Source organism: Phlebotomus argentipes, unplaced genomic scaffold, assembly GCF_947086385.1.
Source record: "Phlebotomus argentipes unplaced genomic scaffold, Phlebotomus argentipes genome assembly contig_5, whole genome shotgun sequence".
NCBI lineage: Eukaryota > Metazoa > Arthropoda > Insecta > Diptera > Psychodidae > Phlebotomus > Phlebotomus argentipes.
Window position 1 is genome coordinate 5,272,724 of NW_026776165.1, and position 14,609 is coordinate 5,287,332.

At 40.9% G+C, this 14,609-nt stretch overlaps 2 protein-coding genes across 2 annotated transcripts in view; both read left to right on the forward strand.

Annotated features, from left to right (window-relative positions):
• Positions 1-14,609, forward strand: part of LOC132255862 (possible lysine-specific histone demethylase 1-like) — a 262,687-nt gene that overhangs the window by 231,023 nt on the left and 17,055 nt on the right. The gene's annotated exons all lie outside the window — the stretch shown is intronic.
• LOC132255370 (luciferin sulfotransferase-like) lies at positions 10,431-11,725 on the forward strand. Its single transcript, XM_059751369.1, has 3 exons — positions 10,431-11,146; positions 11,272-11,472; positions 11,536-11,725. The coding sequence occupies exons 1-3, from the start codon at positions 10,555-10,557 to the stop codon at positions 11,721-11,723; spliced, it is 981 nt and encodes a 326-aa protein (XP_059607352.1). The 5' UTR covers positions 10,431-10,554; the 3' UTR covers positions 11,724-11,725.

A 14,609-nucleotide genomic window follows, 5' to 3' on the forward strand; every position in this document is an offset into this window, starting at 1 on the left:
AAACACGATCTGTTTGTTATCATCGCAAGGGGAGAATAATTAGAGAATTCCCATGAGAATATTTCACGTATTTGGTTTTCCCTAATTGTTTTCATTACATAAAAGCTTTAAAAGAAGAAAATTTGGATGTATTTCCTCTAATTGATGAAATAAACTAAACCCCTCAACATTATGCATAACATTAATAATTTACGTAAAAAGCTCATAAAAACACACAAGAAAAGTCAGACACGAGAACATCATTTGAATCACGGAATACTTTTCCTGTCGATTATTGTGCAGAGCTTTCAAAGCTTCTCTGTTGCATGTGTGATGTTCTATTTGGCCAATTCACTGCTGATGGATTCAAGTGTGACCTATCATAATTGCGCAATAGAGCACAGAAGTATCGGAACGTGTCCCTGAAATGCATGAGAAGTGGCATAAATTGAGAAATCCTATCCGGAGAGACCAATTCTCGACATCTCAATTGCATTTTCCAAGTGAAACTAAGTGGAATCGATCGCATTTGAGCGATAAAGTCACTGAATGCAATTAATTTGTCAATTTCTAGAACGAACGCAAAATCACACAGATCACAGTCAGATAATAATGCAACACACACACACTCACGTGAGTGCAAATCAAATCCACCGGAGAGACAGAAATTATATTAATATTTGTCCATCATGCAGAAATTCACATGTGCAATTGGCATGTCACATGGCGCAGTTGTGCATCGACTTGGTCAGCGGAAGAGACTCACACGATTCGTTCATGTGAGGGTGGGTTTTTTTTTTCTGTGCGCCCGGAAAATGCCATGAATACATTTCCCGATGGCACGTCTCGAGTGGGAAGCGAAGGAGTGCATAATAAAACGACAGTACAAGTCTCTGTTAGCTTAAAATCGTTTTTCACACACCATATCTTCGGTCCATTGTGCCACAATGTTCTGAATAACAGTGAAAAGCTGTATCGTTACATCAACTCACACCCCAAGTCCGCGCATGCCGTCAAAGAGTGCTGCAAGAGTGCTAAATTTCGCGGAAAAAGCGTCGCTGCAACTTCAGTTTCATAGCATTTAAATAAGCTGTGAAAAAATATGAATTCACATAAAGGCGTTGCAAGATTATGATTCATAACAGTTACGAATGAGCAAAACTTGATAAATTTCACAAGTTGACGACAAGAAGAGCCGGAAAATTCACGTGGAAATCAAATAAATAAATATTAATGATGTTTTTATGTTAGCTAAACACATATTTTTTGGATATTTTTGTCCATTTCTGCACGTTTCAATGCACCAGATTGAGGTTATGTGTTTTCGGACATCTTTTGACCCTTTCCAAGGAAACTAATTGGTTCCCGTAAGTATTTTTAAGTGACAAGCACGAAAATGCGATAACAAAATGTCATAACAAAGACATCTTCTCGGACATTTTGGCCAGCAGAATCCTTCAAGAAGCTCACCGTAAACACACAAAATGTCAGGGACAGTCGCGGATTCACAGGAATTCACTATTTCGTCCTGTTTAACTCATCAATTATTTCCGAAGGAACACGGGAAAATGTGTGAGTCATTCGTATTACATTCGAACTTTACACTAGCGCCACCAGGCGGTCGCTAATATAAAGTATGAAAATATAAAGTCGCAACAGCAAATTGATAGCTTTTACGAACTGAAATACGAATTCTGTAGTGTTGCGACGACCCATAATTGTCTCTCTTGGATAGTAAAACATGGGGATTTCACGACATGCGACACTTTAGCTCGGATTGAGCGCTGTGTTGGATCCAAAGTGAGTTAATATTGGGAGGAATTGAAAGGTGAGACGAGAGAAAAGACACCCAACATTCAGTATATCCGGTTTTCCGGTGCGATTTTGCACTCCCACTCGTTCAGCCTCGCCGGCTCAATTCCATTTTGCACAGAGGGAGAGAGAGAGGACACGAATCCAGGACGAAGGATGCATTTATTTGTTTACCATCCCTTCGCATTTGGAAGGTTATATGTGCTGAGAATAAAAGTCACCGGTGAGATACGTTGATAACATTTTTATACGGCGATAAAATAGATTGTTCGACTCTCTCTCTCTCGGATGGATCAGTTCCAATTTCCACGGTGCGAGGCTAAAAATGATGTTGCAAGGGAAAATTGCACAACTGCTAATGGTGTTTTTCTACCCATTTTCTCGCACGTGAAGTAGAAGTGTATGGATGGAAGGAAAATGGGATATTTATGAGCTCTTTGGTGTTTCTGTCCCACTTTATTTTCGCTCTTCGACTGTCTGTCGTCTGTAAGAGTACAATTTCACAGTGGATATTGATGGAAAAGGAGTTACAAGTCATTATAGATTGCACTTTATTCCATTTACAAAGGTATAAAAGAGTCCCAAAAATTACATATATCATCTCAACACTCTCTGCATGATTCCATCTCAATTGTGTCTCTTCACGCAGATACTCGTGGGTGAATTTATCTGGGAAAAATATGCTGAGAATGATATATAATATGACGTCACCCAAGACGTCATCACCGGTAGAAATTGCCAAGAAATATGCATAATGCTGAAAACTTGCCAGAAACTTTCTCCGTGAAATGCACTTTAACTGCCACGGTGAATTCTCATGACTTTTATCACACATGCAAAAGGAGCGGCGAGTGGAAAGTTATGAGAGTGCAGAGGAAATATAGCTGGGAAAACTTTTATCATCGCGATGCGCGATGGTGGAAAAGTTTCGCGAGAAAAAATTACCCTCAAATATGAAAGCCACTCAATTGCTTTGTTGCCATTTTTCACGGCCGACACTGGAGTGATAATGAAAAACACACTCGCGCGCCATCACGCTAATTGTTTTGCCACTCGCGTGAGTGGTTTTACGACCTGGCGAAAGTGCTCTTTTGCCACAGAGAGAGAGAGAGAGAGAAGGAGAGAGAGAGCGAGAGCTCCTGTATTATGGAAATGCAATGAAGAGCGCTGCAGCTTGGCGAAAACTATATGCGCTTCAACCCCAAGTGAAATATCGCCCAAGAATGATGACTATTTGCATACTGCAGTGCGGCGAGAGCTTTCATGCTTTCCACCATCGCCTAAAATGACGAGGTTTTTGGAAAGTCGATTGATTTGGTGCATGAGAAGAAAGTGTTTGATGTCACTCTTCAGCCAGAAAGTTCTTTTCTCTCTCCTTATCTCCATTCACAATCGTGAGCAAAAGCTCTACACACACACACATGTTATTTTTCCGCACAATGGCGAGAAAAGCCCTGAGAAAATCACTTGAATGCGAAAGTATAATTGTGACAGGTGTTCCTGGTGTAATTCTCCTCTTCATCCGGATGAGATTTCGGTTCGTCTCAAGTGGAAAAGCAGTGGGGTTGAGATGCTTGGGTGGATGAGAAGCTTGCTGAGAAAATTAGACATTCTTCTCTTGATGTTTTTCCACCCTGGAAATCTCATCGGCATCAACAAATAGTTTGCCTTGTGAGACATGAAAACTTACCGGAGAATTATCTCTTGCTTTTCACTTTGGATTTTCCCCTCCTTCAGCCCTTAAAAGCACCGCCCAGGGAAACACTGAAATGCATTAATTTTCCATCCAAGGAGCTGCGAGAAGTGCAGTGAATGTGTCTCAAAACACCCTCAATGGCAAAGACATGGTATTTAATTGCAAATTCTGGGGATTATTGTCGGTGGGAAAATTGAAGGGACGCGTGCTGTCGTGGAATTAGGGCTGAAGAGGGACTTTGGGGTTGTTTTATTCCAGAAAGAACTCCATGGTAAATCACCTCAAGAGGGGCGGATTTTCTACAGTCTGTTTACATTTGTTCAGATTAAAACAGAATTTGTGGACGATAGGATTATTATTTGCGAGGAACGTCTTGCAAATTAGCGCTCAATTTATACTTTCTTTGCTTCACGAATAGACGCAATTTTAGCGTGAAATTTACATAGTTCTGCGTATGTGTAAGTTTCCTCCCCATGGAAATCCATGTTGGGAAATGAAGTGTAATTATTTAGTCTCACACAGCAAATCAGTGTCTAACTTTGTGGTGAAGACTCTATCCATGAAAAATTTGCCAACCAATTATTCTCTCCAACACTGTTTATGCCTGAAAGTCGTAAAGTTCTTCAGGCCAACAGCAAAACTTCTCGCACCAAAGAGCGAAAATCATGGAGAGGAAAGAGTGGAGAATGTCATCCATTAATTCGCAATTTTGTGATTCCTCTTTCGGCTGTGCAAACAGAGACGAAAAGTGTTTGCCAATGTCTCGGGGAAAAGTGTGAGGACGTGATTTTCGGGTTTGGAAATTGTGACGGAAGAATTATGTTTAAATAGGGCCAAATTGTGAAACTTTTTGGCAATTCCCTCGAGAGAGAAAGATCGCCTGGAGGAAGTCGACATTCATTGACAAATTTATTACTTCCGCGGAATTGGCGTTTCGCCCCATGAAATCGAAAAATCCACACTGTTAGACAATAAGTCACAAAACATTCCCAGTGTTATGTGGAAAGTGTCAAAGTCAAATTTAAACTTTTCCACCCCGAACCCCATCTGAATAGGCTCGAGAATGTGCGGAGGAATAACAATTCACTGCCAAAGTCATTTCCAAGTGGCCTCTCACTCTCTCCCTCTCTCTCTCTCTCTCTCTCTTTGATAAGAATTTTTATTGCCATCGAATTCCACTCGGGATCGCATTTTCTGTTAGTTTCCTGGGCGACAAAAGTTGCGTTGATTGAAAATCTCAAGATATAGAAAGTAACAAATAATCGGTTTCGGTGATTATTTCGCCAATGATTTGCATCAAAGGGGGAGATAATGTGTCTGAAAACCATTTCCTCACACTTTCCACAGTTTCTGTCCAGAATCTTCAACACTTCAGACACTTCTGAACTACTCAAAATCCATTCTTCGTCGTTTTTTTTTTTGACTGTTTCAACTGTTTTGCTTATAATGTTTTCTGACTTATCGCTTTTTAATCTACGATTTTCTGCCCTCATTTTCTAGCTTTGTCTTCGAAAAGTGTTTAAAAAATTCTAAGTAAATCGTAAAGTTATGAATCCGGTTAAAAATCCTAGCAGTTGCAATTCTTATCACTTCTGCTCCTTGATTTCCATTTAAAATCTGTCAAGGAAAGAGTGATCTTAATTATTGATCTGATACTTCTGAAAATTTGTCGCAAAGCCACTAAACTTTCGTTTCCTTGTAAATAAATAATGATTTCTCGGGGGTTTCTTGAGTGCAAAATTCGTATCATGACAAAACACCTTTCAGGTATACATTACTATTAAATGCATATCTGCAAGACAGAATATCCAATGAGCCGTCGAACGTCTTTCGGTCCAGGGAGTCACTTCCGCTCCAGACACTTAAACCGCACGCTCTCGTCCTGGATACAGGATTTATGAGGCATTCAGAGGAAATCAGTGCCTTCCCTTCGTATGGTTTGCCTTTCCCATTAACGTCTAGCCACACTCAATATCGCTCCAAATTGATAGCACAGTGAGTCAATTAATAAATGACACGATGTGAGCCTTCACATTGCTATTCATCTTAATTGATTGAGAAAGTGCAGGAATTGCGGCGTCTTCGTGCATATTCCAGGGTTTTGAGCTATTTTCTTGTTTGACTGAATGTTTGCCGAGCAGAAGTTGGAGCGATAGTACATTTTGCGAGGGTAGAGATTGTGGCTTTCGTGGTGGCAGAGAAGCATCACCTCAGGCTCAGGGCAGTGTTTATAACCCAGTGAGATTTGCCCGATCCCCAAAACTCATCAGGGCAGCAACAAAGCGTGGGAGTTTTGGAAAGTGAAACAAGACAGAACTCATTTTGCGCGCCCGTAAACTATTTCTTCTGCCGGGACGACGAGATCATGATGGTGGTCGAAGTGGTAAATGATTGTGAGCTCTTTGCTAAACTAATTAAATCCTCTCTCTCTCTCTGTACACAGAGAGTCATTTAATGAGCAAATTAATTTTCTTTCACGCGTCGAATACGCATTGGAGCTCTTTGTTTGAACAGGATTGGGATTTCACACGGAAAATCGCGGTTCGGCTCCCAGGAATAGTAATTAATCCGACGGGAAATGCTTTGCTGAGGGATGTCAAACACTTCACGCAACACTTGTCACAATCAATTGGCTCAAGGGACAAGTCGCAGAGCGATTTTTGAGGTAACTTAATGTTCTCAAATCAAAAAATCAATCATTTGAGTAAAATAATCAAAAAAATTATTGTCTTAATGGTGTTAATGGTCTCATCTTTCGAGTTGGTGCCTCCTTGAATTTTCTCATGTCCTGAGCTTTAGCATAGAATGCAAATAAAATTGATAAGAAATCAAACTACGCGCACTCGAACGCCTATCAAAAGCTAATCCTTTCGTCAATGTTAATAAGATTTTTTCAGTACTTCCTGAACCGTAAAAAGGCCGGCATCAATAATGCAACAATATGCATTATCTGCTCACACTGGATTCACCCGATTTTATTTATTTTTTCGATACCCGAAATAACCTGTGCAAAAGCCATTGACAAGAGCTCAATAGCGTGCCGATAAAATTTATTATTCAATGAAAAAAGAGAGAGAGAGTCCTGTAGACCCGTCAATTTTTACTGCTGATTTATTGAATAATATCGCGATGGATAAAAAGTCTCGCCTGTGATTGGAAAATCTCCCTGGGCGGGGGGATGTTTCATCAAAAACAGATAAATTTAACTACACCCACCATAAAACTTATCGCTGAGTGATGGCTGAACAGCCATCCCACTTCATGCATCATTATGCTGCTTTGGCATGAGCTTTCTTCACTATGCTATGTCTTATCGCTGAGGCACTTTAGCTCATGAAGTTCGACAAATCTCTCACTCTCTGGGTGTGGATAAAAAAAAATTAACTTCCTATTTATTAAAACATTATACATCATGGCTCACGAGCACGAGGAAAAACGGGGGAAAACTTTTCCCATAGATTACGCCGCTGTGATAGTGAAGGGTGCTGTCCGTGTTGGGGTTGTGAGCAGAAAATGTGGAGCAAGGTTCGTGTGAGATGGCTTTTATGCTCGTGAAAAAAAAGCAGGGAAAATTATAATTCTCACGAGATGAAAGGCACAAACGATAACCCAAATAGTTATTCGAATGGTGACGCCACGCAATTAGAAAATTACACTTTTCATGCGCCCCGAATGTCCATCCGTCAAATGGCAACCCCTAATTACTTCCTCTGCACGAGATGCCATCGGAGGGCGAATTAGTATGCAATAAAGTGGCCATAAATTGCTCATTGTGCTCTATGGTCATCTGTATCTAAGCCACGGATGCCAAATTATCGCATCCACTTTTACGTTCTGTCCCAGAAACATTTGTGACCCCCATTTTCGATCAATGTCCCCGCAGTTGATGATCCTCGGGAGCATGCCATTAGGGGGAGGCGAAGTTCCCGCGATAAATGCCGTGTTTACGATGTTGAATTGTGTCACCGAGACAAATGAGGCCGCATAAAAATCGTCAATGCTCCATGCGTGGATGAGAGACTAAAAGCGCGCACTTTGAAGTAAGCAAGGGGGAGATATTGTTACCAGAAGTGGTGTACAGATCAGTTGAAGTTTAAGGAAGTGCAAGTGTTGCAATTTCAGTTATTAGTGCATTTTAGTCTTTTCATAAACAATCCATAAAGTCTGAAGTCCTGAGAAGTGTTGAGGAATTTTTCATACAAATTGTGAAAGTGTGATTTTAGCCATATTATATTCCCCTTTTGAAAAATACGCATCAACGGTGGAATAAAGTTGCCCCAAATCCACTTAAAGCTGCCCCACATTTGCCAGAATCTTCTTATCTTTCTGATGTAAATAATGAAAAATGATTGTTCTCAATAGTAAACTTTGAGAGCTTTAGAGCAGCTCATCTCTCTTGGAGATTCTTTGTGATGCAAAAGCTACATTTAGATTAGTTTCCTGGAAGATGTATAATTCAATGCAAACATGCGTTCTCCGGGCTTGCCATTGGTTGTCACACATTGTGAGCCTGAGTGTACATATGAGCGCTCCAGGTAAACATTTGATAGGGTGGATTACATCTGGTTGGCAAACAGAACTAATTATTTATTTATTTGCTCAATATCAGTGTGCGTTCGGGGGTGAAACTGTGAGAAAATTGGAGCCTCGAGGGCGGCTCAGGGGTGATTTACAGCTTCTTTGTTGGGCCCAGTGGCCAATACATGGGGCATCGGGAGGGTGGCGAATGGCTCCCCAGCTGCCAAGTGTGTTAGATAAGTGGTCCATGTGTCCATCGATTGACGAAATTGCCTCCTATTTATACCATCATAAATGCATGACCACACATCTTCAGTCAAATGATAACACACGGAATGCTCAATGACAGTGTGTCAGAGATGGTTGCATAACAAATATGGCAAACACATATCAGGCACAGTGCTGAGAAGTGGCAGAGCACACGAATTTATTATGCAAAGTGAATTTGAGAATATGAAATGTGTGTTTGTGTGTGTGTTTGTATCTCTTTCATCACGAAATATTGACTTCATTCACTCGAAATCATGGAGAATGTATATAAAATTCACTTTTCATTTGACTTTCACACTGGCAAAAGTTCCACTCTCGTCAGAATTTTCCACTTCCCCCGAAAGCTATATCCAATTTTCTCGGGCTGAGATTGTTGAAATTTTGCAAACAAACACAGCTAATATCAAAAGGAAAACATCAATTAGTACAGCATGTATACTAAGTAAACTTCACGAAAGTTACACTTCAATGATTCTCTCTGTGCAATTGTTGCAGTGAAAATGTGTTTATGTTGCCCAACAAACAGAGTATCTGATGGAGTGATGTGTGTTAATTATGATGCCTTTGATCAAAAGCGTCAGTGTATTTTTCGGTAAAAGACTGAGATGTCATTCAAGCCACGCCCACTGAGAAGCTCCGCCCATTTGCCCAGCAAAAGAGAGAGAGAGAGAGAGAGAAAATCCAGCGTCAATTATCGCTAATCTAAATTGAAGTGACGTGCTAATGTGGAGTTTTCTCCAATTGAAGTCATTTTGGGACGACATATATTGAGGTGTTTGTGAAGGCAAATGCAATAAAATAGCACTTTTAATTGGCAATTTAACCATGTATTTTGATACCTATCGAAACATTCAGGCACAGAGTAATTAGTTTGTCTCGATGCCTTGCGCTATATTTTAATTAAAGTCCCTCACATTCACACAGACACTCTTGGGCTTGGGTGTTTGGCGCGTATTAAAATTCATAGAAGAGGAGAATAAATTAATACAAATTAAGGTTAAGCCTGACTTTATCTCACTGCGCTATTCTAGTTTCTCCCTCTATGGCGCATATATATATATATATATAGTTGAGCATTTCAATAAGAATGTAAACAAGAATAATTTATCATTGGACGTTGTGTTATTGTCCTTTGCGCGAGAGTGTAAAGACACAGCCCGAAAGTGTGTCTCACTGACTAGTTTTGTGCTTATCTTGAGAAGCTGTCAGTATCGGTGTAATATTTGATAAGTCCTCTTGATTCCCACATGCATGTGTGTCTTATCTTGCTATGGCAAAAGTTATAAAAATAAATTAGACGGGAAACAACTGTCACGCTCTCAACAGAGCAATTGTTGTTCGGTGCATTGTTTGACAAGGCGTCATTTGCATAATATATTCTTAAGGTGTGTGTCTGTTTGCTCACCATTATATGACAATTTACCTGTGATGATGATGATTTTCAGCGGGTGGAGCTCGAGTGTCATATGTTGGAAGACGAAGCACCGGCAAATGGGGGAAAAAGGCCCGTGAATTTACGAGAATGCACTGAACATGATAAATCATAATAGTTTATGGATATAATGCACATAGCATTATACTTTACAACTTTATTACATTAATGGATTAATAGAGCTGTTGAATTTTTAATATTACCCACAATTTATGATCATTTGTCGGTTGCGTTTATGACCCCCTAAATATTGCGTTGCCGCTGTTACCGTTCTTTTTCATACTCTCTTCACGGATAATTAATGCTTATTGCTCATTCTGAAAGTACTGAGAATTAATTTTTCCTCAATTAATGTCGAGGTTGGGCTGCAGATGAAGTTCTCATGTGATTCAAATAATTTAATTGTATAAAACTCACTTTGCAGCATCACTGTTAGTTCTTGACCCATTCTGGATGTGTCTTAAGGGCCGAAAAGTGGCAATTTTCAGGCACAGATGAAATTAATACCCGAGCTTTTGAGCTCAAAGCTCTGTTCATCGCAAGATTTGTCCTTAAAAATCCTCTGCAGCACCAGAAAATCACTGCTTTTAGCTACTTGTCATCCCCTTAATATGGATAAGTCTTTCGCACATCCAGTAGTTTGGTGTCTGTGTTGAGTTTGTTAGTGTAGAAACACACATTCTCGCTTGTAATCTTCAGTTCGGGAGACAGTAAGTAAAGTGAAAGTGCAGAAGTGCATTGATATGTATGGTAAACAGTCGTTCGCGCAATTGCTCTGTTAGTTGCCCTCGGACGCTCTCAACAAGCGCCACGTCTTGTCAACACTGTGCTCAAATCAGTGCTAATCATGCCTGTGACGTACTGGAAGATTCCACAGAACGAAATCATCGAGAAGTTCACAGTGAGTCGCCCAATTGAGCTGTCGGAGGTGAACAACACCGATCAGCCGGAAGACATTCCGGTGGCCAAGAAGTGGTCGCTGCAGCCCTGCGTGCTGTTCCCCACCTTCGGCCAGATCTACCCCGAGATCCAGAGCCTGAAGGGGCGCCCCAGTGACATCTGGGTCGTGAGCTTCCCCAAGTGCGGCACATCGTGGACACAAGAGATGGTGTGGCTGCTGGACAATGACCTGGACTTCGAGACGGCGCGCAGCACTCTGCTAACGGATCGCTTTCCCTACTTGGAGCTCAACTACCTGCCGAATGGCGAACGTGGCCAGACGGTGAGAAAGTTGACCGAGATGCAGGGTCAGCGGTACATCAAGAGCCACCTTCCAGCCCACATTCTGCCCAAAGACATGTGGCGCGTCAAGAGCAAGGTGATCTACGTGGCCAGGAATCCCAAGGACGCCGCCGTGTCCTTCTTCCACCACTGGAGGAACATGGGCCGATACACTGGCAGTCTCGATGACTTTCTCGATGTCTTCGTCAATGACTACAGTAAGTGTGGTTTGCAGAGATAAGACAATTCACTATTGAGCTCGAAGTGTGATAAGAAATTCTGTCTTTATCACAAGTGTGAGAGTTCAGTGCACTTCTGTAAACGTCAAAACCTTCACTTTCAGTCATGTGTGGACCTTTTCACAATCATATTCTTGACTTCTGGCGCATGAGGGATGAGGAAAATGTCCTCTTTATCACATATGAGGAGATGAAGCGTGATCTTGAAGGTGTTATTAAGAAGACCTGCGCCTTCCTCGGCAAAGACTATCCTTCTGATCGCATTGAGGAGCTGAAGAATCATCTGTCCTTCAAGTCAATGCGAGGTAAGTCACTGAGCACACATGGAAATATCCACCACTAAAAACACATTTGTTGCATTCTTGCAGAGAATGACAAAATTAAAATCGAACACTTCACGGGCGTTTATCAGGATTGGCAGGATCACACGTATAGATTTGTGCGAAAAGGCGAAGTGGGTGGCTATAAATCAGAAATGTCTGCGCACTGGATTGAGAAGTTCAACAAGTGGTCCATGGATAAACTCCGTGGGAGCGACTTTAAATTTGAGGAATAGATGGAAATAGAATATTTCTTCCTTTATTAATTGACTTGGCGTTTAAATGGCTTGAAATCTGGGGTTCTTTGTGTGCACGGCAAAAGTCATGCCGACTGAATCGTGTTCGGATGTCAGTGATGTGATTGAAGTGGAGTTTCTTTCGCTGCGCGCATCTCTTCAAAATGTTTGACAATATCCACACAACTTGCAATGCAATTCGCAAGGTCCGAAGGTAATTAAATACAAAGCTGACCAATTGTGCTGGGGAAGTCCCGCGGGCACTCATTAAAATGCAATTGTTGCCATATGTACAAAAATGCTGTCACAGTGGATGAACAGATAAAAGAATGCCAGCGAGTTTTTCGTAATGTGAATCGAAGAGAGAGGAAAAAAAAAACTGCGCTGGACAATAATTTTTCTCCGGTAAATCAATTAATGTTCGATCAGAGACTGCAAAAAAAGTCGCATAATATGTTGCAGAATTGAATTGTACAGCGAAAAGTCCATACAAATCCCTCTCGAGGATTGTCATTGGCCAGTCCGTGTGCGAAAGTCTGTTTGCCTCAAGGGGGAGATAGTACAGTCAGAAGTGGTGTACAACACAGAAGAAGTACTTGAGAAGTGGAAGTGTTGAAAAAGTCACAATCTTCCTTTCCAAATCATCCGGATTCTTTGAATTGAGTTCCTTCTTTTGCCACTCTATACAATCTGCCTCAAATATATTCCTCTGCAATCGCGCTGAAGGATTACAATTGATTGGCTCTCTGGCTGCATCACTTTTGTGGCCAAAACGCTTTATTGCGCGCGATGCGAAGAGAAATCCTCTCGGCCATTGTTGTCTGTGTGTGTCTTGGCAGTTGAGGCAGAAGAAAAAGCAAGGAAGATCGATGCTCAGCAATTTGCGGCAATTGAACTTTTTTCTTCTTACCCGGCGAGACGACACTGACCATCAGAGGAAAACCTCCAACGACAATCTAATTGCTTCTGACAAGATGAAATTATGTTAATCGCTTGTTTTCCTTTGAATTATGCCTGGATTTCGGCCTCCAGAGACACTGTAATTACAGTTGCATTTGCGAGGCGGTGCGAATTTGCGCCCATACTATTAAATTTTTCACCAACAATCATACGAGGAATGAAAATTGATTCTGGCACAGCTCGAGAGTCAGTTGTTGATTTGAGGGTTGAAATTATTCAATGTTTCTCCACCAGCGATTTCAGTGGTAATGATAAGTTTCTGTCTAGTGTCTTTCACTGTTGATTTTTCTGATTTGCCCAGAGATCATCATGTTGCCACATTTGTTGCGGAAATCATCCACCAAAAGGCATTAACTATGCTGGAGTCGTAAAGATGTTCCCAAGAAGTGCGTCTGTAGAAGCCAAAGCAAACCAATTACATGAAGTCTTTCCCGCTCAAATTATCGTTACAGTGGCGGGAAGGAAAATAATTTCGGCAAAATATGGTAATAGATATGCCGTCGAGGGTGTATAAAGAAGTGTATTAAATTCACTTAAAATATGTAAAAATTCCAACAATGGTGTCCATAAATTTTCTGCATGGTTGAATTTTTGTGCCGCCCTCACGAAAAAAAAAACACCAAGAAACCCACCAAAGACGTCGACTGAGGCCTTCTCTTTCTCTCCGTTTCGCCTCTTCGCGCCGCCGGCAAAGTTGAGGGCGAAGAAGCCAAGAGACATGCGAGACGGCATGGAAACGGCGCTGAGGCATTGTATTATTATTTTAATCATTTAATCATAGACTGTCAACATTTTAAATATTATTACAATTTAATTATGGGTTTTCTCTCTCACCAATTGTCTGCCTCACGCACTGGCCTTTCGACGCGGGAGCCGAAAACACAGCGCCAAATGGCATGAGAGAGCGAAAAAGCCAAACTCCTTGTCAAATTGCCGAGATATTCGCTCATGTAACGAGCATAATCCCTTCAGGGAACTCCGAGGGGTTGACAACTTGTACGAATGTGGAAAATTCAAGTAATTAAATGGATAAATTCACCTCAATGTGCTGAAGTTTTGCGATTTTCTTGTGGAAAATATTGAAGTTACTTCGCAAAGTGCTGTTCTGTACATAGTTTCATCACGTTTATCGACTTTTATGTTGAAAAGTGAGGAAATACACGCAAAAATAACTGAATGACGCATCAAGTTGCCACTACTGACGCTTGGTGGCGTTGCAATACGTGAAATATGGCGGGAAAAAAGTCGCGAAAATAGTAGATTTGTAGGGAATTAAACAGTCTCAGTGAATATTTGCTCGCGATTTGACAATTCCACGATGGAAAATTAATGGTAAATAAAAGTGCATACAAACACTGCCCCACAGCAGGGCAGTTATGCAATAATTACATCATATTTTCATTCTCCTTTAGAGGAAAACCCTTGAGTTTTAATGCCAAATGTAAGGCATTTCCTGAAGCTCAATATATTTGAGCGTTGTGCTTATTTCACTATATTCAGCCGATTTTTCAGGAATAAATTCCTAAAGTTGAAACAACATTTTCACACTAACACTGCCCCATTTACCCCTAAATGACGTGTTCCACCTTTTAACAAGGAATTTTATTGTATTCCAAGAAAGGATTTTCCATGCAAATCTATAAACAACACCACAAGATATGCGGTTAAACAGTAAGTTTCTTTCTTACCATCAAATGTATTCTGGCCTTTGGTTTAATTTCCCAAAGAATGAAGTGTAAAATTTGATTTAATGAACATTGAACGGTCGATTGATTTTCGTTTATTTTTCTCACATCGCCCCAGTGTTTGCAGAGGCCCTCAATGCGTAGCTCCTCTTGGTCATTGTCTTGGAAGAAGCGCTCTTCCAATTACCAGAGGATTTCCGCTCAAATAAATCCGAAATTGATTCGGTAATTAAAATGATTG

What these genes read in the sequence shown, in the direction of transcription:
- LOC132255370 (XM_059751369.1), top strand. Translation starts at nt 10,555, where the DNA reads ATGCCTGTGACGTACTGGAAGATTCCACAGAACGAAATCATCGAGAAG. An exon ending in TGTCTTCGTCAATGACTACA is followed by an intron (nt 11,147 to 11,271) that starts GTAAGTGTGGTT and finishes CTTCACTTTCAG; the next exon opens with TCATGTGTGGACCTTTTCAC. An exon ending in GTCCTTCAAGTCAATGCGAG is followed by an intron (nt 11,473 to 11,535) that starts GTAAGTCACTGA and finishes GCATTCTTGCAG; the next exon opens with AGAATGACAAAATTAAAATC.